The sequence below is a fragment of the Cnephaeus nilssonii genome (assembly GCF_951640355.1).
Source record: "Cnephaeus nilssonii genome assembly, chromosome: 17".
Taxonomy (NCBI): domain Eukaryota; kingdom Metazoa; phylum Chordata; class Mammalia; order Chiroptera; family Vespertilionidae; genus Cnephaeus; species Cnephaeus nilssonii.
Window position 1 is genome coordinate 1,510,297 of NC_137088.1, and position 21,634 is coordinate 1,531,930.

A 21,634-nucleotide genomic window follows, 5' to 3' on the forward strand; every position below is an offset into this window, starting at 1 on the left:
AGGCAGGGGTCACCTGGGGTCAAGGACTGGCAGGCAGGTCAGGAAAGAGCCACCCAATGTGTCCTTCCTGTAGGTGTACCCGCCTAGGTTTTTAAAATCTATTTTTATTGATTCCAGAGAAGAAGGGAGAGAGGGAGAGAAACATCCATGATGAGAGAGAATCGTGGATCAGCTGCCTCCTGCACGCCCCGCGCTGGGGATGGAGCCCGCAACCCAGGCATGTGCTCTGACCGGGAATCGAACCGTGACCTCCTGGTTCCTAGGTCAACGCTCAGCCCCCAGCCACGCCGGCCGGGCACCCACAGGGTTTTGCCAACACTTTCCCTAGCTGCCTTCACAAGTACTTCCTGAAGTTTTGGGGAACAGCACTAAGCATACGTGGTCTCCCCAGGAAAACCCCCTGCCCTGCTACTCCACACCGAGTGGCTCCTGCAGGGCAGTCTCGTCCCTCACCTCTGCACTTCTGCTCGGGGTCACCCCAGGACCTATCCTCACACCGGGAGCATGTGCGGCCCCCAAATCCTGGCCGGCAGGGGCACTGACCCGTGACCTGAGGGGAGAGAGTGGCCGGTCAGCAGGAAGCGGGGCCTCCGGGGAGAGGGGGGACAGAGCGCTCGGAGGCGGTGGCCGGTGTCCACTCTCCCGGCTCCATCCCCCCGCCGGCCCTGCTCCTGCGCAGGCAGCACCCCGCCTTGGCCCAGGGCACCTCCCTTCCTGCTTCCTGGGCCTGAGCCTTGGCCAGCCCTCCCTCCCCACTCGGCCAGCCTCGCTCCCACGGACCCTCGGAGTTCTCGACTCCAGGCCTGCTGCCCCTTGCTCTCCGTGTCCTGAGTCGAACACCCCACTGTCCACACCGTCCCCCGCCTCCTTCCCGAGGACTCAGGACACACTTGAGGCCTCATCAGCGGCTGACACTCCTCCGGAAACGCACTCCCACCACCTGCTCCGCCGCAGCCTCACTCCTGTGCCCTCAGCCTCCTTCCCAGCCCTTCCCCCTCCTCCCTCCCATGCTCATTCCGCGGGCCATGGCCCCTCACGGTGACTCGCCAACGCAGGGCTGCCCACAGGGTCGGGCACATGCAGCTCATGGCGGCTCCCCCAGGCCCGGCCACCCGCTCACAGTGACCATCACAGACGCACACGGCGGCTGGCAGCACGTACCCGGGGCTGGTGGTCACGTGAACACCCGCCAAGCGCACACACTCACACCGGGCACGGCCACATGCCGTGTGCACATGGGCTTACTCACTGGGTGGCACACCGGCTGCAGAGTGTGCTGGGCATGGCAGCTGCAGGGCTCGCAGCCCCGAGGGCCCCCCAGGTTCCAGAAGAGGGGGGCACAGCGGCTACAGTCCCGCCCCAGAGTGTGGGGGCGGCAGGGGCACTGCCCGCTGACCGGGTCGCAGAAGCAGGCCTCGGCCCCAGGTGGGCACCTCGCAGGGACGGTGCCCCGGGGGTCACAGCTGCAGCCTGGGGAGAGGGCGGGCTTGACAGGGACGGAGGAAAGAACCCACCACCCCCCTTGGGCCGCTCGCCCACCCCACCGCACACTCACGCCGGCAGCCCCCTGGGCGCAGGGCACTGCCGTGGAAGCCGGGCCGGCAGTGGGCACAGCCGGGGCCGTGGCTGTGGTGCAGGCATCGCTGGCAGCGCCCAGTGCGCGGGTCGCAGGCGGCAGGATCGCGGGGGTCGATGTTGTTGTTGCACTGGCAGGGCCGGCACGGGCTCCTCCCGGGCTCCTCCCCCGGCCACGGGCGCCCAAAGTAGCCAGAGGCGCAGCGGTCACAGCGGGGCCCTGGAGAGCGGGGTGCATGTGGGCCCCCCATTCCCAGAAAGGCCAAGGAGTGGCCGGGAGGGCAGAAGGCACAATCGCTACATCAAGGCCCCTCTCCTGGCTTCCAAGTGCCGCGCCTGTACTTCCTCCCAGGGACCCTCCCGCCCCTGCGGGGCCCCGGGAGAGGTGCCCGGCCTGCAGCTGAGCCTGCAGGGGGCACGGGCACAGGCCAGCCTCGGGGCCTCAGGGGATGCACAGGGAGCAGGCCCTGGGTTTGCCCGCCGCCCGCGCCTCACCTGCATAGCCAGGCCCGCAGAGGCACAGGACTCGCCCACTCGTGCTGGCCACGTGGCAGGACGTCCCGTGATAGAAGCCGGAGCCGGGGGGCCCGGGACAGCGGCAGGGCCGGCACCGCTGGCCTGAGCCCAGGGCAGGGTCTCCATAGTAGCCGTCCAGGCACCTGGGGCAGCAGCACATGGGTGGCCCGGCCGCTCCTCCCACCCCTCCCCACGCTTCCCGGGCAGCACCCACCTCTCACAGTGCCAGCCTGCCGTGGCTCCGAGGCAGGCCTGGCAGGCGCCGGTAAGCGGGTGGCACGCCTCAGCGTGCCCATTGCAGGCACAGGGCTGGCAGCGCGGGAAGCCCCAGTGGCCCTGGAGGCAGCGGTCACAGCGGCGACCAGCCAGGCCGGCCCGGCAGGGGCACTGCCCGCTCATCGGGTCACAGGCGGCGCTGGTGGCGCCCTCGGAGTGGCAGCCGCACTCTGTGGGAACGACAGGGCATGGAGCCGTGCAGGAGGCGTGTCCCCAGCCTGCGCCCGGCCTGAGGCTCACCTCTGCAGCCGCCGGGGCCCAGGCCGTATGTTCCAGGCACACAGCGGTCACAGGTCCGGCCTGTGACGTTAGGACGGCAGGGGCACTGTCCGCCCAGCAGGGCACACTCGGCACTCAGTGAGCCCTGGGGGTGGCACTCACATGCTGGCAGGAGAAAGGGCAAGGTCAGGTGACCCTCGGGGTGCCTCTGACACCCTTCCCGCAGCCCCTCTAGGGGCACACGCACCGAGGCCGCCCCCGTGGAGCAGGGCCGAGATGCTGCACGCCAGGCGGCCACAGGCGGCAGGCATGGAGCTGGAGCGGCCCGTCCTCGCGGCCTCTAGGCAGCCGGTGGCGTGGAGCTCCTGCAGGCGCCCTGCGGCCCCGGGGTCCACCAATCGCAGCCCAGGCAGCTCCCTCACCCGGGGCAGGAGCACAATCTGGGAGAAGGGTGGAGGGTGGGGGAGGAAGTGGCAGGCAGGAGACAAGGAGCCACTCCCCCGCCCCGCACTGGCCCTCACAGCCCTCCCGCCCCTTCCCGTTTCTCTCTGGGTCTGCGTCTCCTTCCTCCCCGATGGCCCAGTCTAGTCCGAGCAACACCGCCTCTCACTCAGAATCATGGCAGCTGCCTCCCGCCACCGTCCCTTCTCCCCAGCTCTTCTCTGCTGAGTCCCTTCCATGGCCCCCACTCTCCCGGGAGAGAGGTTAAGCCCCTCCCTCTCCTGGCGACATGGTCCCACGATGTCGAGGTCGGCGTTGGCCTGTTCCGCAGGACTCCTCCTCCACTCTCCACCTGTCTCAGTCAGGCACAACCCCAGGCCTCCGTGCCTCCTGTCCCTCATTGTCTGTAGAACTGTGTTTCCCCCAGATGTGGGTGGGGCCCCCAGGATCTCACCGAATCTAGAAGGATGATGCCCCCCTCAGGCCTTCGCACCCCTTTGGTCCGCCACAGCCGCAGGGTCACGGAGTAGTGTGTGCCCGGCTCAAAGCAAAAAGGTCTAGATAGAACCACAGCTCTGCGGGAGGGGAGAGAGTAAGGGTAGGGTAAGGTGGGCACGACCAAGTGGGCACCCCATTTCCACTGTGCAGTGATTGGAGCCCACATTTCATCATGGGACCAAGGGGAAAAGACCAGCTTCCTACCTGCCACTCTGTTTTAACTTAAATCAGTCCCTGTTTCTATTGCTCTAGGATGTGATGACATGGGAATGACGCTGGAATTTTCCATTTTGTCTGGGTGGTTATTTCAAATGTGTTGGCAGCATAATAGAGGTTGGTGCTGGGAGTCCCCAGGTCCTGCCTACCTGTGTGCGTGGGTCAAGGCGGCCTGGAACAGCTGCTCTGGGGGCAGCGGGTGGGCACAGCGAGTGCTGCTGGGCAGAGACTGGGCGCGGACCCTAACTAACGCCTGCCAGTCTTCAGGTGCCTAGGGTCAGGGGTCAGCGGTCAGCAGTCACAGAACTGCCCCTACCCACCACCCAGCACCACCCACCACCTTGCCACCGACCTGGACCTCATAGCGCAGGACAATGTCATACTCCAGGGCACGAGGCACGGCGGGAGCCAGCAGAGAGAGGCCGGCCCCATCGACCACGCGTGCGAAGCCTGAGCCAGGCCACAGTGGGGGGCCAGCTCCCAGGTGCAGGGCCCTGGACTCCTGGGGAGGACGCACAGACTCCCAGGCCCAGGCCCCCAGGACCTAGAGCCCTCAGGACTTGGGTTCCCTTCCCCCAAGACCCCAGAGACCCAAACCCAGGCTCGGGCCCTTCCCCAGGAGACCCTGGGCCTGGGGGCTTTACCCTGCTCTGCAGGCTCCTCCCTCTGGGCAGCTGGCGGCTGGAGCGGGCTCGCCTGGCAGGCTGCAGGGCGCACCGAGGGTCACGCTGTCTCCGCAGTCGGGACAGGAGCCAACCCGGGGAGGCCCCTGAGGCTGGTGCACAGTGGGGAAGAGCAGGCCTGGGGGCTCCCTGGGGGCAAGTGGGGGACCGTGTCCTCCAGCATTCCGGCCCTGTCCTCTGCCACACTGTCCTGGGAATATGGGCTCCAAAGGCACCAAACCTCCGCCGTGCTGACACCCCCACTTCCTCACCTTCCCAGCCTTGCCCGCCTCTTCCTCCAACCAGCTCTCTCTGGCTATTCCCCCACCCCGAGCCCCAAGGTCTGAGCCTGGATTCCCTCCTGCCCCCGCCCCTCTGGACACTCACAGGCAGCCGAGGGTCAGCTGGCTGGAGGCCCTGGCCGAGCTCAGCTTCGGTGACGGCCTGGTCGAGGGCAGCGCAGAAGTACCCAGACTGGGGTTCCTGGCAGCGGCGGCCGCGGAGATGGGGACGGCACAGGCAGAGGCCCTCCCGGGCAGAACACCTGAGTGTGCGTGGGGCGGGGAGGGGACAGAATCCACACCCAGTTCTTGCCACTTGACCCCCACTCCTAGGCTCAGCCTTGTACCTGTTGCTGTAGGCACCCCCAAAGTCACAGTCACAGGGCCTGCAGCCTAGAGAGTCACTGCTCAGACCCCAGAACTCGGGCTGTAAGAGAGAGGGGGTGGTGGAGGAAAGACAGGAAGAGCTGGACAGGGTTAGGGTTAGGGTTAGCCTTAGGATTAGGGTTAGGGTTAGCCTTAGGATTAGGGTTAGGGTTAGGGTTAGCATTAGGGTTAGAGTTAGGGTTAGGGTTAGCCTTAGGGTTAGGGAGGTCATGGACAGAACTGCCTGTTGCCAGAGAAGGAGGCTGAGTTGTGCCTGTGGCTGAGAGGGGAAGCGGAGATGCTGGCGGACTCCGGCAAGGCTTCATGGAGGGGGGTAAGAAAAAGGATGAGAGCCCGGCCGGCGTTGCTCAGTGGTTGAAAGTGGACCTATGAACCAGGAGGTCACGGTTCGATTCCTGGTCAGGGCATGTGCCCTGGTTGTGGGCTCGATCCCCAGTGTGGGGCGTGCAGGAGGGAGCCGATCAATGATTCTCTCATAGTTGATGTTTCTCTCCCTCCCTTCGGAAATCAATAAAATAATACATTTTTAAAAAAGAAAGAACGACAAGGACACAGCCAGGGTTAAAAGTTAAAGCATTTGCCAATTCGCAGGAAGGCCAGGAGGGACGGGACTCTCTTCCTTCAGACATGTTAGGTGTGAAACCTTTCGCCCCAGGGACACGACTTGTAACTCACTCCATCCCGTTTCCTCCTGTTTCCCCGGTCCCAGCCCGGGGCTCCGCGGCCTCAGCTCATCATGGCGGCGCTGGACCCTGGTGACCAGGTCAGGAGGGCACCGCCATGTGCAAGGCTCAGGGCAGTCACCCTGAGGATAGCCTCGTGCTTGCCAGCTTCTAGAAGCTCCGTGCCCAAGAGCAAATCAGATTGGCCGAGACTCACCAGACAACGGCTGCAGTCCCGTCCCGAGACAAAGCGCTTGCAGCGGCAGGCCCCGCTGGAGGGGTCGCAGGCCTGCGCGCCAGGGCCCCGGCCCCGGGGGTCGCACCTGCAGGCTGAGCACAGGCAGGGGAGGTGGTGCATGTGTGCTGAGGGCAGTGACAGGGCAGAGCCAGGAGGACAGGGAGGGTGGTCCACGCTTAGGGTCACTCACGCTGGCAGCCCTCTGACAGGGGAAGGCTCAGGCCATAGTGCCCGGGCCGGCAGGAGTCACAGCGCCGGCCCCAGACGTTGGCTTTGCAGCGACACTGCCCAGAGAGAAGGCCGCGGGTCTCGTCGGTGTGGGCGTCACACAAGCCGCCTTCCAGGGCGCCCACAGGGTCACAGTCGCAGGCTGGGTGAGGAGTCAGTGAGGACAGTTAGGGGGTGGTCCCCCTGGAGGGGAAGGGTCGCTGGGGTCGGGCTGGGGCCGAGGGCTCACGTTTGCAGGAGTGAAGGGAGCGGGGGTCTGCCCGGGGGTCTCGGTGGAAGAAGGGCTGGCAGAGCTCGCAGTGGGTACCAGCTGTGTTGTGCTGACACGCGTCACACACGCCTCCACTCACATTGCCAGATGCCAGGTACAGGGCCATGTCAAAGTGGCAGCTGCGGGCATGCCCATGGCACTCGCATTCTGGGGAAGAACGAGAAAGGTGGGTATGGAGTGGGCTGCCCCATGGCCAGGAAGGCCAGGCAGTCGGGTATGGCACCTACCCCGGCAGGCATGGGGGTGCCCAGGCTCTGCTGCATGCCATGGATGGTCCTGGTACAGGTCCTGGCAGCGCTCACAGTGGGTACCAGCTGTGTGATGGCGGCAGACACAAAGGCCATGCACCTGGCAGGAAGGAGGGCAAGCTGAGCGGCCCCGTGCCCCCGCTTGCCCACCCCCAGCCACAGGATGCCCCGCCCTCGCGCTCACCATGCCTTCCGCACTGGCGGGGGCCCCGGGTGCAGGCCTGCATTCAGAGGCGTGGCCGTGGCACAGGCAGCTGCCTTCAGCCACGAGCTCGTAGAGGGCATAGTAGTAGAAGGGGTGTCCCCTGAGGCCCCCCGGGGGCCTGTCACCCAGGGTGTGCAGTTTGGAGAAGTTCACACGGAGGTTAGTCACGTGCAGGAGCTCTGGAGACACAGATGGAGAGGCCTCAGGCACGCCAGTCCTTCCTCCACGGCTGGACAGGAGGGGGGACGGGGTGTCTCCCCTCTCCGTCATCGCAGCCACCTCCTCCAGCACCCCTGCTCCTCTGGGTACGCGTCAGGACAACCTAACGTGGCAGTCCCATCTCTGCCCTGCTCCACCCCGATACCACTCCTGGGCGGAGCCCTCTGCGTCCCCCTGCCTGGACACCCGTCCCACGTCTCTGGATACTTGGAACCTGCTTCCCCACCTGACATCCAAACCCTGCAGGCATTGGTTTGCTTATCAGCTGTCTCTCTTTTATGCCTGCTCCCCACTTACGGCCCCATTCCTGTCCCATGACTGTTCCCCATGCTGTGCCCATTGCGTAGGGACTGGCACGGGTAGGTTTCCCTTTCTGCCTCATCACTGCCCAGAAGACGCCTGCCCGATGGTCCGAGGCTCCTCCTGCTCCACAGCTTGTCAGTTACCGGGCCAAGGCCACCTCCCGGCTCTCCTTCGCCACGTTTCCCTTTTCTCCTGATCCAAGGGACGGGCAACAGCTGCTCCGGGACCTCGTGTGGGGGTTCAGGTGAGCAGCTGGTCATCACCGTCAAGGTGGGTGCGTGTAGAGAAAAAGCTAATTTGGGGTTTATCCTCCTGCTGTGTTACTGCCTGGCCTGGCTCTGGGCCACCCTGTTGAATTATGTCTCTCTTGTTTGTTTTTTAAAATATATTTTTACTGATTTCAGAGAGGAAGGGAGAGGGAGAGAGAGAAACATCAATGATGAGAGAGAATCATGGATCGGCTGCCTCTTGTAGCCCCACACTGGGGATCAAGTCCATAACCCGGGCATGTGCCCTGACCGGGAATCGAACCATGACCTCCTGGTTCATAGGTTGACCCTCAACCACTGAGCCACGCCAGCCGGCTCTCTTGCTCTTTAACGGGGCTCCTGCTTTACAAGGGCACCCCCAGAGATGCCCTGCAGTCACCCAGAGGCAGCTGCGGAATGTAGGGCACCAACTAAGGCCAGAATCACGACTCAGAGGGGCGGGCAGTGACCGGGGCCATGCTTGGAGCAGTGATGGGGGCTCACAGGGGAGCTGGGAGGTAGTGACAGGTGCAGAGACATGGGGGCTGGCAGGGGGAGCAGTGACAGGGACCACATGGGCCCGAGTCCAGTGATGGGGCAGAGATGGAACTGCTACCCATGCCGGCCCCTATGCAGTGGGCACGTGGTGAGCAGTGAGGGGCAGGAATGGAGGCCACAACAGGGACCACATAGAGGACTGTGAAGGGTTAGCTGGAGCACGATGCTGGGGTACTGAGCTGGCCCCCAGGCGGGACGTCCCCTCCCCGGTTCCTGCCGGCCTCACAGCCGAGAATTACCCTGAATCTCGGGGTTGTGTGGGTTCTCCACCAGAAGGGCTGGGTCCACAACTTGGAAAATGACCTGAGGAAGAAGCAAGCCTGAGCCTCTGGCTTCACAGCCCCCCACCCCACCTCCTCTGGGCCTGACCTTGCCCTCGGTGGAAGGCTCAATGTCTGAGTAACGCTGGTCACACACGAGATCGCTGGCACTGTGGCCCGGGGCCCGAGCGACGCCAGGGAAGAGGCCTGAGCAGTTGTGGGCAAAGTACCGGTACACACGCCAGGAGCGGCCATGGTCCACCGAACGCTCGAGGGTCAGTGCTGCTGGGCGGAATGTCTGGGGACAGGAGGGGTCATCGGGTTACCAGGGGCAAGCACCACGGGTGGCCGTCAGGCCAGGAGGCACATGGCCAGCCTTCAGGCCAGGACAGCAGTCACCTTGAAGGTCATGATGAGGTGGGTGAAGTAGAATGTGTCCTCTAGGTCTAGCTGGATGGTGACGTTCTCAACACCTGCAACCACAGGCTGGTCAGCGTGACCAGACCTTGACCCAGACCCCAGACCCCCACCCAGGCACACCAGCACCCTCACCACTCTCAGCTTGCCACCAGGTCTGGTTGCCACGGCGACCACTCCGGGATATCACATTCTCAATGCCATGGCCACCCCGGTCCCGAGAGTCGCAAAAGAAGCAATGTTCAGAGTCCTGGGGTGTTGAAGGAGGGAGGGAGGAGGTGCATGGCGGTGCCCCCGCTCCAAACTTCACAGCTCCGCCTCTCCCTCCAGCCCCCAGTGACCTGACTCCCCCAGGCCGAGCTCCCAGGAAGACTGAGGTACCTGGTGCAGAGGCCTCCCCCGCCCCCCCGCCTGGGGGTGACTGACAAGGCAGTAGCGCTCGGGGCCACGGCGTCCACAGGTGGATGAGCTCCGAAGGCTCTGGCCGCGACCGACTACCAGGTCGCCAGTGGGCGGGTGGCAGCTGCCGCCCGGGCAGCCAGGTGGGGTCAGCGTGTCTGGCACTTCCTGGGCAATTGTTCTGGGAGCCTGGACTGGGAGGGGTAAGGTCTGAGTGGGGATCCTAGGGGCACCCCCTCCAACCTAACCCCACCCCACCCCACCCCACCGGGCGGCCTGAAGACTTCTCACCCAGGGGTGGCAGCAGCAGCAGCAGCAGCACTGAAAGGAGGGGGCCTAGCCCAGCTAGGGGGCCTGGGCGGTGGGCGCTGGAATCAGGCCTGAGAGAGAGGAGGAGAGTGGGCCCCACGCTGGCGGCCCCCCTTGAGGAGCTGTGTGGCCCCTGGGCCATTCCCCATACTCACATGGTGGGTGAAAGCAGGGCCACCAAAGGCAAGCGGCGCGCAGGGCTGTGGGGCCACCATGCAGCGGGGAGCAAAGGGGTCCCCAGAGCCAGGGAAACCAAGGAAGTGGGCGCCCAGGGGAAGGATGCAAGGTGGGGAGGGGCACAGGAGCAAGCAGCTTCTGCAGGTGCAGCCGCAGGCCCAGCTCGGCAGGGAGTGCGGCCAGGGCTCAGACTAACCCAGACAGAAAAGGCCGATTCTCATTCAAATGAGGCCCCACCCCCAGCCCTGAAAGGCTGTCTCCAGGAGCCTCTGGGGAATGCCTCCCGGCGGCCCAGCCACTGCCTTCAGGCTGGGCAGCCAGCAAGACCGGCAGATGGGCAGGCAGGGAGGAGTTTTGTTCAGGGCCAAGCCCAGCCCCCACTCCAAAGCAGGAAGAGCTGATACTATCTGAACCGTCCAGCCGGTGGATAGACAGAGCACGGGAACCCGCAGAAAGCACTGCTCATGGGGGCAGTTGGGGATGCAGCATCCACCGACCCGAGGAGAAAACTGCTTGATCAGGGAGGGCGGACTGTGGCCCCACAACCGGAGCTCTGACCTCTGACTCAACCCCAAGTCCTTGGTAACTGGGGAAATCAAGGCTAGCCATTCTTCTGGAAGGAGCAAGGGGAGGAGAGGCAGAGGTCCGCCAGCCATTTTGGGCCCAAAGAACCCAGGCAAAGCCCGAAGTTTCAGCCAAAGGAGGCTGGAAGCCAAAGCCAGGCTGCCCGCACCACCTGGGGAGCAGGACCACAAAGCCCCTGCCCTGGCCTAGAAGCTGGCAAGGTGCCTGGTTCCCCCAGCTCCCCATTGTCCTCCTGCATGGGGTTCAATCTGGGTAACAAACCATCTGAGTGGCTCTGCCCTGCCCTGAGGAGCTGCCCTGCACCAGAGGGCAGGGTATCCAGAGGGCAGGGCCTGGGCGCTACCTTCCCCCGGTGGCCCATCACTCACAGGGACGACCCGCCCTCGGCTACCAGGACCCTCCTGGCTTCTTTCCCTGGGAGCTCAGGCTGCCTCCCGCAGCCACACACAGACATGGACGCAGGGAGGCCGGGAGGTGGAAAGGTATAAAACGTGATGGATGGAACGTGGACATACAACCTGAAGAGCAGCAAGTCACAGTGCATTGCCCCCCGGCCCCCCACCCTGCTGTCTGGAAGGCTGGTGGCTGCCAGGGCCCTGGAGAGGCCCCCCGAGTCCTCAAGGTTGTGGAGTCCACAGGATTGCACACTGTGCCCCTGACCACACGGACTCAGTCCCCGAACACTGCTGGGTGGAGATCAGGGCACGGGGTACGGCAGCAAGGGCTGGAGCCGGATCACAGGGGAGAGGTTCACACGGAGGGCGCGCTGGGCCTGCTGCCGCACTTCGTCGTCCGAGGACCGCTTGTCCACCTTGATGGCCTGGAACTTCAGTAGCTTTGATGTCCCAAGACGCAGGCGTGCCTTAGGGCCTCGGGCCCCCAGCCGTGTCCTCTTCCGGGGAAGGTGGTCTTTTGCCTCCTCAGTCCTTTTCCTCTTCTGCCCCCCAGTCCCAGGGCTGCCTTTCTGGCCTTTCCTTGCAGTCCTGGCCTGAACAGACCCTTTCAGCCGGCCCCGGCCCCGGCCCCCGGGCTGGGTCCGAGCAGCCTTGGCCTTGGCCCGCGCGGCCTTGGCCTTGGCCTTGATCCATGCTGCTTTGGCCTTGGCACGTGCGGCCTTGGCCTTGATCTCTGCTGCCTTCGTTTTTGCCCGGGCCTTGGCAGCTTTGGCCTGTGTGTGAGCCACCTTGGCCTGGGCACAGACAACTCTGGCCAGTGTCTGAGCTGCCTTGGCTTGGGCTGCCTTGGTGCTCGAGGCAGAGACACCTTTCATTTGTGGGCCCAGGAGGGATCCAGCGGCTTTGCAGGTCTTGCTCGGAGGCCCAGTGCTTTCTTGGGGTCCAGCCCTGGGGCCTCTGCGAATCACACACTTCGGGCCCTTGCCTGTGACTTTCCTGGGAGCCCCCAGCCCCTTTCCTGGACCTTTCCGCAGCTTCAGGGGAGCGTCCGCGAGGGAGAGCTGCAGGGGCTGTGTCTTGTGCTTGGCACCCAAGTGGGGCATGGGAGTCTTGAGTGGAACCAGGGCCTCTAGGACAACGGAGAGCCGCATGGCAGGGTAGACACCTGGATAGAGGTGGGTGGGGAAGCCCATTGCTGTGCCCCGGGCATGGCTGGCACTGGACTCCTTCAGGGAGCTCAGGAGCAGGTTGGTGGTAGCATGCTTGGCGAGGGCTGGTGTGGACGCTTTGGCCAGCCTGCCAGACAGCGGCATGGGAAGCAGCGTGGCCCGGCCTGCAGGCAGCCGCATCGCAGTTCGGGGAGCACCGGCTGGGGGTGACGTGGTGGCTGGGATGGGGGCGCGAGCATGCAGCTTCGTCTGGCTTGGGGGCTTGGCTGTGCACGAACTATAGCCGTAGACGTCACCGCTGCGCAGGACGGTAGGCTGGAAGCCATCATCTCGCAGGCCCTGCAGGAAGGCCACCAGCTGGGCCTCCGTGGCGCTCAGATCCTGGCTCATGGGGTTAAAGACCAGCAGCGCCTCCTCCAGGGCCTTCTTCCCTGCCGTGGAGATCCGGGACCACGCGTGCACAGCCTTCTCTTCCACATGCTGCACCACGCTCATGGCATTGGCGCTGCAGGGCTGACCGCGTTCTCTGCAAACCAGCGCTCGGCACCTCCAAGGAAGAGGAAACGAGTCAGTAAGAACAGCATGGATGCTGAAACCGGTTTGGCTCAGTGGATAGAGCGTCGGCCTGCGGACTCAAGGGTCCTGGGTTCGATTCCGGTCAAGGCATGTACCTTGGTTGCGGGCACATCCCCAGTGGGGGGTGTGCAAGAGGCAGCTGATCGATGTTTCTCTCTCATCGATGTTTCTGGCTCTCTATCCCTCTCTCTTCCTCTCTGTAAAAAATCAATAAAATATATATATATATAAAAAAAAAGAACAGCATGGAGCAGGGGTCAGGGCAGGCCGACGGGGCAGTCAGGGCTCGCACTCTCCAGAGCATCCGCTGACAGAGGCCTGGCCAGAGTGAGCCACTCCATGAAGCAAAACGTCCTCCTGACCCCTGCTGGCTGCGGGGTGGGGCCGGGGGTGGGAGAAGACCCAGGTGGGTCAGAGGCAGCTCCTTCGGGACATTTGCCCACAAACGCCTCAGAGCCACCCACCCGCCGTTGCGTCCCTGGCGAGACTCGGTCTCAGCCAGCCTGTTTTAATTCAAGTCTGTATTTCCTGAAGCCAGAAAGCTGGCATTAGACTCAACCCTGGGAACACCAGTGACTAGCTGTCCTCAAGGAGCCCTGCACAGAAGGCAAGACAGACACCACCAAGGCGGCGGGAGGGCACACTGGAACCAGCTTAGCTCCCCAGGGGTCAGGAAAGGGTTCCTGGGACATGAGTGACGGCTAGGAAAGGACCCGATGGCAATGCAAGGGGAGCAGCTATGCGATGGCTCCAGCGTGAGGAAGAGTGACTCCGTGGTGTGGCTGGAGTCTGAGGTCAGGGCTGGGAGGTTGAGTGCCAAAGAACGGGGGAAGCAGGACAACACAAGCCTTGAATGCCGCCCAAGGGTCCAGACCTACCCCACGTCCATGCCCATTTCTGTCCCTCAAGCTGCAGCTAGTCGGGAGCCCGCGACCCTCCCTGCCCACCAGAAGTTCTGCTTTCAGTGCCCGACAGGCCACGTGGAGGCCCTAGACTGGAGTCATGGAGACCAGCCAGACCCGCCTTCAACAGAAGCTAAAAAGACGGGGAGCAGCACATACTAAGGACACAGCTCTAACAGGCAGGCAGCCGGGCCGAGCAGCCAGACCAAGAGCCCACGGTTTCGCAGCGGGATCCAAGGCCCAAGCAGGCGGGCAGGGAGGGGGGCGGCGAGATGGGCGCTGTCCTAACGAGGGGGCGGAGGGCCGACCTGGGCTCAGCCAGACGGGGCGGCCCAGCTCCTGAAGAAGCTGCAGGCGGTCAGTCTGACTAAGGCCAGCGCCCGGCAGTGAGGGCGGCAGCTCGCTGTGCACGGGGGGGGGGGGGGGGGGGGGGTGAAGGGACCAGCGGGCCAGGCCGCGCTCCCCCCCCCGCTCCTGAGGCAGGGCGCCCTGAGGGGGGCCTGGGCTTTGTGTGCAAACATTCCCGGATCCTCAGGTGTCCGGGCACTTCCCTCTCCGGAGGCCACTCTCCCAGCACAGCCCTTGCACGTGGCGGCAGCAGTTTACTTTTCCGGGGTGCAGTGCGGGTTGTGAGGCACGGAACCGGGAGGGGCTGACCCCAGCCACAGGTACAGGGGAGACCCGGCTGCGCCCTGGCGAGGGTCCTGTGGGCTTTCCGAGAAGCTCCAGAAACGGGAGCCCGGCCCCGCCTTCCCTGCGTGTCCGCCCCCGGGCCGGCAGGGGAGTGGGCGGGAGGGGGAGGAGGGAAAGGCCCCTCCACGGCCCCGGGCGGGCGGGCGGGCGGGCTGGGAACCCGATCCCCGGGGCCCGAGGCGCGGGGTGTGAGGCGGCGAGGCGCGCGGGGCCAGCCCGACGGGTCGCGCAGCCGCAGGGCCGGGCAGGGGGTCGCGGCCGGGTCGGCAGAGCCGTCCGCCCTCGCGTCTCGCGGGCACACCCTCCGCGGCGCGGCGCGGCCCACGGCCCCAACCTACCGGCGCCGCCGCGGGGACCCAGGACGCACCTCTGCGCCGCCTCCGCTGCTCCAACATGGCCGCCCGCTGAGCGCCGGAAGTGCGCTGCGCTTCCGCTTCCGGGACCTGGCCCGCCCTGGTGACCCTTGACCCCCCCAGACCCTGGTTTCCCCCAAGTTGGAGGGCGGGACCGGTGGGTACGGGGGGAAGGGGTGGGGTGGGGGCTCCTGGAGGAAGTAGCCGCGGGGACCGTCTGTGCTGGAGCCTGAGGAGCGGGGCGCTCCCGGCGGGACCCCAGGCAGGGCTGCGTCCCCTCCAGACACCAACCAGGGGGGACAGAGGGGCTGAGATTAGGGCTCTGGGAACCGGGAGGCTGGCCCTCTGTCTTTTGGTTCCGTATGTCCCAGACGGAACTCTGGGAGCTTTCGTCTGAGCAAAGTCTGACTCGCCTGGACTTTGGCGGGTGCTTACCCTGTAGGCGTAACGGGGATCAGAGGGATGATTCGGGTCCTCCCCAAATCCACGCCTTGCTCTCCGTGTGGCATCTTCTATAGCCCTGAGTGATGGGCCCTAGGCCCATGTCCACCTGAGCAGAGGGACCTGGTGGAGATGTAGATATGAGGGAGGCCAGTGGCCTGGGAGGGACCAACCCCAGAGGGAGTCTGTGTGCAAAGGAAAGAAGCAAGGGCAGGTCTTGAGGGGCCACTTCCTGGGGATGAAGAGTAAGCGGGGCTGGCGAAGGCTCAGAGAGACAGCACAGCAGCAGGAGGAAGCCAGTCACAAGGATCCCAGCGACATTTCCGCTGACACACAGACCCCTAGGTTTTGGCTTATGGTGTTCCATGGTGACTGTGGCAAGAGCAGTTTGGGGGAGCAGTGGCAGCAGACATGAGGTGGCAGGTAGCAAGGCGGTGGGACCTGTGAGGACAGATGGCTTCAAGAGTTTGACTGGCGGGAGGAAGAAGAGGCTGGAGGGACTTTGGGTGCTGGGAGGCCTCCAAAGCTAGGCGGCTTTTAAGTGCTTAATTGCTGGAAAGGAGAGGGGAAGAGGCCTAGAAAGGGGATAGTGGGGGATGTGAGGGGGTCTGTAGAGCAGTATGAACCACCTGAGGAGGAAGGGAACAGAGTTCCCTAAGTGGTGAGCAAGTCGGGGGCCAAGTGGAGTGGAAGGACAGAGCCGGGCCAGGATCTGAAACTGACCTTGGCACCACCGTTTCCGGGCAGGTTCTCCAGCTGCTGGCCTCTGAGTGGCTGCAGACTCTTTGCTCATGGACAAGGCTCTGCCCGCACTCTGGGGCATAATGTGAGGCCCGTGCCACACTGCCCCCGGCGGGCCTTGGTGCCAGCTGCTGGCAGTGCTGTCTTGCTGATGACACACCTTTACCAGCTGCTGACCCTCTCCGGCCACGCCTCGCGCGGCGTCCTGCCTCGCCTCCTTCATTAACGATGTGCACTTGCACCTTTGTCTCCAGGTGTGCTTCTAGGGACACCCAGAGGCACAGACACTGTCCATGGAGGAGACAGGACGCAGCAAGCACACACACCCACAGCACCTCTCCTTCTTTCTTTAACGTTTTTACTTATTGATTTGAGAGAGAGATTTGTTGTTCCGCTCATTTAGGCATTCATCAGTTGATTCTTGTATGTGCCCCGGCCAGGAGTGAACCTGCAGTCTTGGCGAATCAGGGGGACACTAACCAACTGAGCTAATCGGCCAGGGCAGGACCGCTTCTTCTAGGCAGCCGTGACCTGTACGAATGCCTGCCCGCTCCCACACTCAGCCAGTGCTCAGAGATGGCCAGGGTCTGGTCTGAGGCGGGTAGTCCTTTGTCTGCCAACTTGCCCTCGCTCCACCCCAGTGTTGGCTAGAGGCGGGGCCAGGACCCTGAAAATGGACAGTCACAAAATGACTTGGGTCCCAGAACAGCCAGCCCGGGCCCAGCAGAATGAGGCCCAATGCCCCGCCTGGAAGGTCCCTTGGCCTCTGACTCTTCAAGTTCATCCCTGTCAGAACTACTCCCCCCCTCCCCCTCAACCCCAGGATCCCCACGCAGGCCCGCAGAAAGGCCGTCAGTACTGAGGACAGCGCTCCCCGCTCCGCAGCCCCTGCGGCCTCCGCCTATTGGGACCTGCTCAGTGCCCGCTCGGTGCCTGGGGAGGGCCACTCAGACGCCGCACCCCGAGATCAGGCCACGCCCCAAGGGACCTCCGGGAGGCGCCGCCTGGGAGCCTGTGGTCGGGCTCCTCCAAGTTCACGGCAGTGGGCGCCCCGCCCCTCAAGCCCGGTTCTGCAGGCCCCACGCCCTTCCCTCCACCGGCTGCTCCCGGGGGCGGTCCCACCGCACACGTGCGTGCTGCTCCCCGCCGCTCACTCCCCCGCCCAGGGTCGGACCTCGCTCTGGGAAGGCCCAGTGTCCACTCGTCCATCTCTCCGTTCACCCGTTTGCGTGTGACCGTGGTAGGCGCCGCGCCGCAGCCGTGGCAGGTGCAGGGTTAAGGTGGGGGTGGGGGAGGTGTCCCCGAGTCGGGAGGGGGGAGAGGGCGGACCCCGTCCAGCCCCGCCCCGCGCCGGAGCCGAGCCAGAGCCCCGCGGAGCCCGGCCGCAGCCCCAGCCGGAGCCGGCGGAGCCCGAACAGCGGACCCCGCGCCCGGGCGGCGCCGGAGCCCCAGCCGGTGAGTCCCGCGGGAACTGCGGAAGTTTGGGGCGCAGGGTGAACCCCAAGCGCGCTCGCCCGGACCCGCCCCCCGCCCTCCCGCGAGCTGGAAGTTTGGGGCTGGGAGGCTCTGGTGCCTGGGGTCCAGGAGTGTGGCCCCTCCAAAGGGATAGGCTGGGGGACTTGGGGTTTGCTGTGAGGGGCGCAGAGGTCCCGTTGCCCATTCCTGCTGGATCCTCCTCCCCCATATGGACACGGGGGGCTGGCCTCTGGGGGCCTGGCCTGGACCGACTGCTGAGGGTGGACCTCGAGGGGAAAATGCCGGACCCTGGCCTCCAGGCCCCAACACCCTGATCTTGGCCTTTGCTGGTGGGAATGGCCGAGCTCAGTGCTCCCAGAGGGGTGGTGGGGTGCTCTGGAGTTGGGCCCTGGCCGTAGTGGGAGACCTGGCGGCTGCCTGGGGCACAGAGGAAGCGGGGGGGGGGGGGGGGGGGGGGAGTCCGCCCTGAGAGGGAGAGCCCTGTCCTCGCCACCTGCCTCCCATCTGGACCCAGGTGTGACCAGGGAGCTCTGAGGTGCTGGGCAGGGCTCCGCCTCCCGTGCCCTCCCTGCCCGCTCTGAGCTGGGCTGGACCCTCACCGCCTTTCCCAGCTGTGAGGTGGGAGGTGGCCCTGCATGAGGGAGGACCAGCCACTTCCCCGCCCGGCCATCCCCCTTCTCTCAGAGGCCAGGACGGGTGGCCAAGGACTCTCCTGGTTATAAACAGTCGGGGGGGAGGGGGGGGTGGGCAGGGACAGGGGCGGGAGGGAATCCCACAGGTCCATGGGAGGGGGGAGTTGCCTGGGGTCTGGGAGCTGCGCCCCTGCCCCCTCCAGGTGGGTGGGCCTCCACGGTGGCTTGCTAGCCAGCCAGGGGTCTCCTGCCTTTCCCACCAGGGTTCTGGGCCCTGAGCTACAGGCTGCTCATCTGGCCTCCGAGAGCAGGTCGGGGCCTGACCCTGTCTCCCTCTCTCCTCCAGGAGGAGGCCCGTGCCCTGGGCGGCCGGACACCCCTTTAACCTGGTGGTCAGGATGAGGCTGGCATCGCGAGGCCTGCAGCCTGAGCAGTAGCGCGGCCTGCCAATGAGGTGAACACCATGGCTGCAGGGGGTAGCCGGGCCTTTGCCTGGCAGGCGTTCCCACCCATGCCCACGTGCCGGGTGTACGGCACGGTCGCACACCAGGATGGGCACCTGCTAGTGCTGGGGGGCTGTGGCCGGGCTGGCCTGCCCCTGGACACCGCCGAGACCCTGGACATGGCCTCACACACGTGGCTGGCACTGGCACCCCTGCCCACTGCTCGGGCTGGCGCGGCCGCTGTGGTGCTGGGCAAGCAGGTGCTAGTGGTGGGAGGTGTGGACGAGGGCCAGAGCCCAGTAGCTGCCGTGGAGGCCTTCCTGGCCGACCAGGGCGGCTGGGAGCGTCGGGCCGCCCTGCCGCAGGCCGCCATGGGCATCGCCACTGTGGAGAGAGGTGAGTTGCCCCCAAGGGAGGGTCTTGGTGCCCACGCCCTGCGTTTCCCACTTGGCTCCTTCCCTTAGAACCAGGCAAGAGCTGTTGCTTTAGCCTGGGTGCCTGGGCAGGGCTTCGTCTCCTGTGCCCTCCCTGCCCGCTCTGAGCTGGGCTGCGACCCTCACCGCCTTTCCCAGCTGTGAGGTGGGAGGTGGCCCTGCATGAGGGAGGACCAGCCACTTCCCCGCCCGGCCATCCCTCTTCTCTCAGGGACAAGGGGGTGGCCAGTGACTCTCCGGTTATAAACAGTCTGGGCAGCAGGTGGGGGCAGAGCCTGGGCTCAGAGCCCGACAAGACTGTCCCCTCCACACATCAGGGAGGCTGAGTGGACAAAGGCCAACCTGGCTAGGGGACAGTTGCCATGGAAGCGCCCAGCTGACTGGCCTGTCTCCTCCAGGCCCCCTGACATGCCCCCAGCTGACCTTGAACACATAAGAGGGCAAGAACTTACTCTAGTGAAAAGGTGGGGTGCAAAGGTGCTGGTGGGGCTCCCGGGCAGAAGGCTTGTGGCCAACACTCCTCTCCTGCAGGCCCCAGCCCCTCTCCCAACCCCCCAGCTGGTTCCCCCACCCTGGCTTAAACCATCCTCCAACCTCCTTCCCCCAGGGGGGCCCCATCTTGTGGCCTCCAGGTCTGACCAGGTCTGCATCTGCCTGAATGCCAGACTTGGTTGCCATAGCATCTCCAGGGAGACGGAGACAGATTATAATTAGATCTGCTGCCTCCTGCTCTCCACTTGGAGGGGCCCTGGCCAGGGCAGGAATCCTGGTTCTCCCAGCGCCCCCTCCAGGCAGGCGGGAGGGTTCCCCTGCTGGGGAGGGTACCACAAACATGGGTCTCCAGCCTCCCCAGGGGAGCTGTCGGGGTGGGGTGCCCTGGGGAGCCTGGGGTACTGTCTGCACCGCTCTTTGCTGTGCAGATGGTCTGGTGTATGCTCTGGGCGGAATGGGCCCGGACACAGCCCCCCAGGCCCAGGTTCGGGTGTACGAGCCCCGCCAGGACTGCTGGCTCTCGCTGCCTTCTATGCCCACGCCCTGCTACGGAGCTTCCACTTTCCTGCACGGGAACAAGATCTATGTGCTGGGTAAGGACCTGGGGGCTGTGGGAAAGGGGCCCGGAGTCCAGAGCCCCTACCCCTGTGAGTTGGCTAGAATCAGGCTGAGTTTGGGGGGGCAGGACAAGGAGGCTTTGTTGGGGTGAGCCAGGCTTGCTCCGAGGCTCCAACCCCTGGCGGCCCTGCTGGAACTGGAAAACCAAACCTCAGTGCCCGGCAGCGGAGGGTGGGCGACAGGCCCTGGCTGCACAGCTGGGTGGTGGCAGGAGTGGGCAGCGCTGAGGCTCAGCAACCTGGTGGTGGAGGCGCCTGCCCGCGCCCAGGCTCCCGCCCAGGTGCCTGATGCCATCGCAGGGGGCCGCCAGGGCAAGCTCCCCGTGACTGCCTTTGAGGCCTTCGACCTGGAGGCCCGGACCTGGACCCGGCACCCAAGCCTGCCCAGCCGCCGGGCCTTTGCTGGCTGCGCCATGGCCGAAGGCAGCGTCTTCAGCCTGGGGGGCCTGCAGCAGCCTGGGCCGCACAACTTCTACTCGCGCCCGCACTTCGTCAACACTGTGGAGACGTTCGACCTGGAGCATGGTGAGCAGGGGTCCTGGGCGTCCTCCCGCGTGGAGGGCCCGTGGGGCCAGCCCTGACCTGACCTCCCCTCCCCTCCCCTCCAGGCTCCTGGACCAAGCTGCCCCGCGGCCTGCGCATGAGGGATAAGAGGGCTGACTTTGTGGTCGGCGCCCTTGGGGGCCACATTGTGGCTGTCGGGGGCCTTGGTGAGTCGGCGGGGCTGGGATGGGAGGGAGCCCAGGGCAGGAAGGAGCGGCCTCCAGCGTGAGCACCACCTGCCGTCTCTGGGCTCGGGGCTCATGAGCTTCCCTTTCCAATGTGGGAGCCAGCCAGGGGCGGTCTGTGTGGGCCAGGTCTGGGGTTTCCTCAGTCGTGTGCCAGCAGGGGCCTCGGGCCACTGACCGAATGGCAGATAGAAACAGGAATGCGCACACGGGAGGGTGGTGCATGGGCAGCAGCAGCAAGGCCCTGACAGTCCGTCCTGGCGCTGCCTCCTGGCCACGCTCGGTTCAGGGAGAAGAGAGCGGGCGCCCTGCAGCCGGTGCCCTTCCAACGCCCTCTCCTCCGGCAGGAAACCAGCCGTGCCCTCTGGGCTCCGCGGAGGGCTTCAGCCTCGCCCGGAGGCGCTGGGAGGTGCTGCCCACCATGCCCACAGCCCGCTGCTCCTGTTCCAGTCTGCAGGCTGGGCCGCGGCTGTTTGTCATCGGGGGCGTGGCGCAGGGCCCCAGCCAGGCCGTGGAGGCTCTGTGCCTGCGTGATGGGGTCTGAAGGCCTGCAGGACCTTCCCACGGGAGCAGCTCAGGGCCAGAGCAGCTGCCTGTGGCTCTGAGGGATGAGGGAGGCAGGGCGTGGGCGCTGTGACACGGCCTCGGGGATGGGGCGGGAGGCGTCATCCTTAGCGTAGGGCATCCTTACGCTTCCACCCCCTCACCCCATTCACTCACAAACGGGCCAGGCCTCGCTCCACCCTTGCTCTGGGACCTACTGGGCCTTCTGTCCGACTGGGAAGTGGGGGAGGGGAGAGCCGGCCTATGCCCTGCAGGGTCAGTGCCTGCCTGGAGTTGGCCCGGCCTTCCCAGTGACCATTCCTGAAAAGTCCTGGCTGCCAGCCTGCCTTGGAGGCCCCTGGGACCCAGGAGAGTTGGAGAGGGTGGGGGACACAGAGGGAATGGAAGAGTGAGCGCAGGAACCTCCAAAAGGTCAAACATGTTAGCTCTGGGCCCTTTACACTGTTGGCTGTGTGACCTTGGGCCAGTCATGTCACCTCTGTGCCTCAGCATCCTCACTAAACGGGGATCTCCGGAACCTTCCTGCCCTCCCACCTCACAGGGCTGTTGTGAGGACGCGGGGAGTTCAGATGTGGAAGTA

At 65.2% G+C, this 21,634-nt stretch overlaps 3 protein-coding genes across 5 annotated transcripts; 1 reads left to right on the top strand and 2 right to left on the bottom strand.

The window, feature by feature from the left end:
* Positions 1-1,242: 1,242 nt before the first annotated feature.
* On the bottom strand, positions 1,243-10,717 carry LOC307113295 (laminin subunit beta-2-like). Of its 2 annotated transcripts, XM_079794849.1 has the most exons (22): positions 9,619-10,717; positions 9,310-9,521; positions 9,064-9,178; positions 8,911-8,984; positions 8,621-8,809; positions 8,491-8,554; positions 6,903-7,102; positions 6,698-6,818; positions 6,429-6,617; positions 6,162-6,341; positions 5,951-6,063; positions 5,032-5,111; positions 4,791-4,947; positions 4,386-4,553; positions 4,094-4,243; positions 3,891-4,012; positions 3,482-3,602; positions 2,834-3,026; positions 2,608-2,751; positions 2,306-2,537; positions 2,071-2,234; positions 1,243-1,795 (listed from the first exon to the last, which is right to left on the bottom strand). In XM_079794849.1, exons 1-22 carry the CDS (start codon positions 9,776-9,778, stop codon positions 1,458-1,460), a joined length of 3,486 nt encoding a protein of 1,161 aa, XP_079650975.1. In that variant the 5' UTR covers positions 9,779-10,717; the 3' UTR covers positions 1,243-1,457. The 2 variants fall into 2 exon arrangements, with proteins under 2 accessions (XP_079650975.1, XP_079650974.1); XM_079794848.1 differs by having other exon boundaries at positions 4,791-5,111.
* A 156-nt stretch (positions 10,718-10,873) lies between these two features.
* Positions 10,874-14,534, bottom strand: CCDC71 (coiled-coil domain containing 71). Its single transcript, XM_079794850.1, has 2 exons — positions 14,472-14,534; positions 10,874-12,509 (listed from the first exon to the last, which is right to left on the bottom strand). Exon 2 carries the CDS (start codon positions 12,455-12,457, stop codon positions 11,096-11,098), a length of 1,362 nt encoding a protein of 453 aa, XP_079650976.1. The 5' UTR covers positions 12,458-12,509; positions 14,472-14,534; the 3' UTR covers positions 10,874-11,095.
* Positions 14,535-16,168: 1,634 nt separating this feature from the next.
* On the top strand, positions 16,169-21,634 carry KLHDC8B (kelch domain containing 8B). 2 transcript variants are annotated; one of them, XM_079795711.1, is made up of 6 exons: positions 16,169-17,123; positions 18,123-18,615; positions 19,574-19,738; positions 20,063-20,287; positions 20,371-20,472; positions 20,838-21,634. In XM_079795711.1, exons 2-6 carry the CDS (start codon positions 18,240-18,242, stop codon positions 21,032-21,034), a joined length of 1,065 nt encoding a protein of 354 aa, XP_079651837.1. In that variant the 5' UTR covers positions 16,169-17,123; positions 18,123-18,239; the 3' UTR covers positions 21,035-21,634. The 2 variants fall into 2 exon arrangements, with proteins under 2 accessions (XP_079651837.1, XP_079651838.1); XM_079795712.1 differs by lacking the exon at positions 16,169-17,123 and having other exon boundaries at positions 18,488-18,615; positions 19,052-19,738.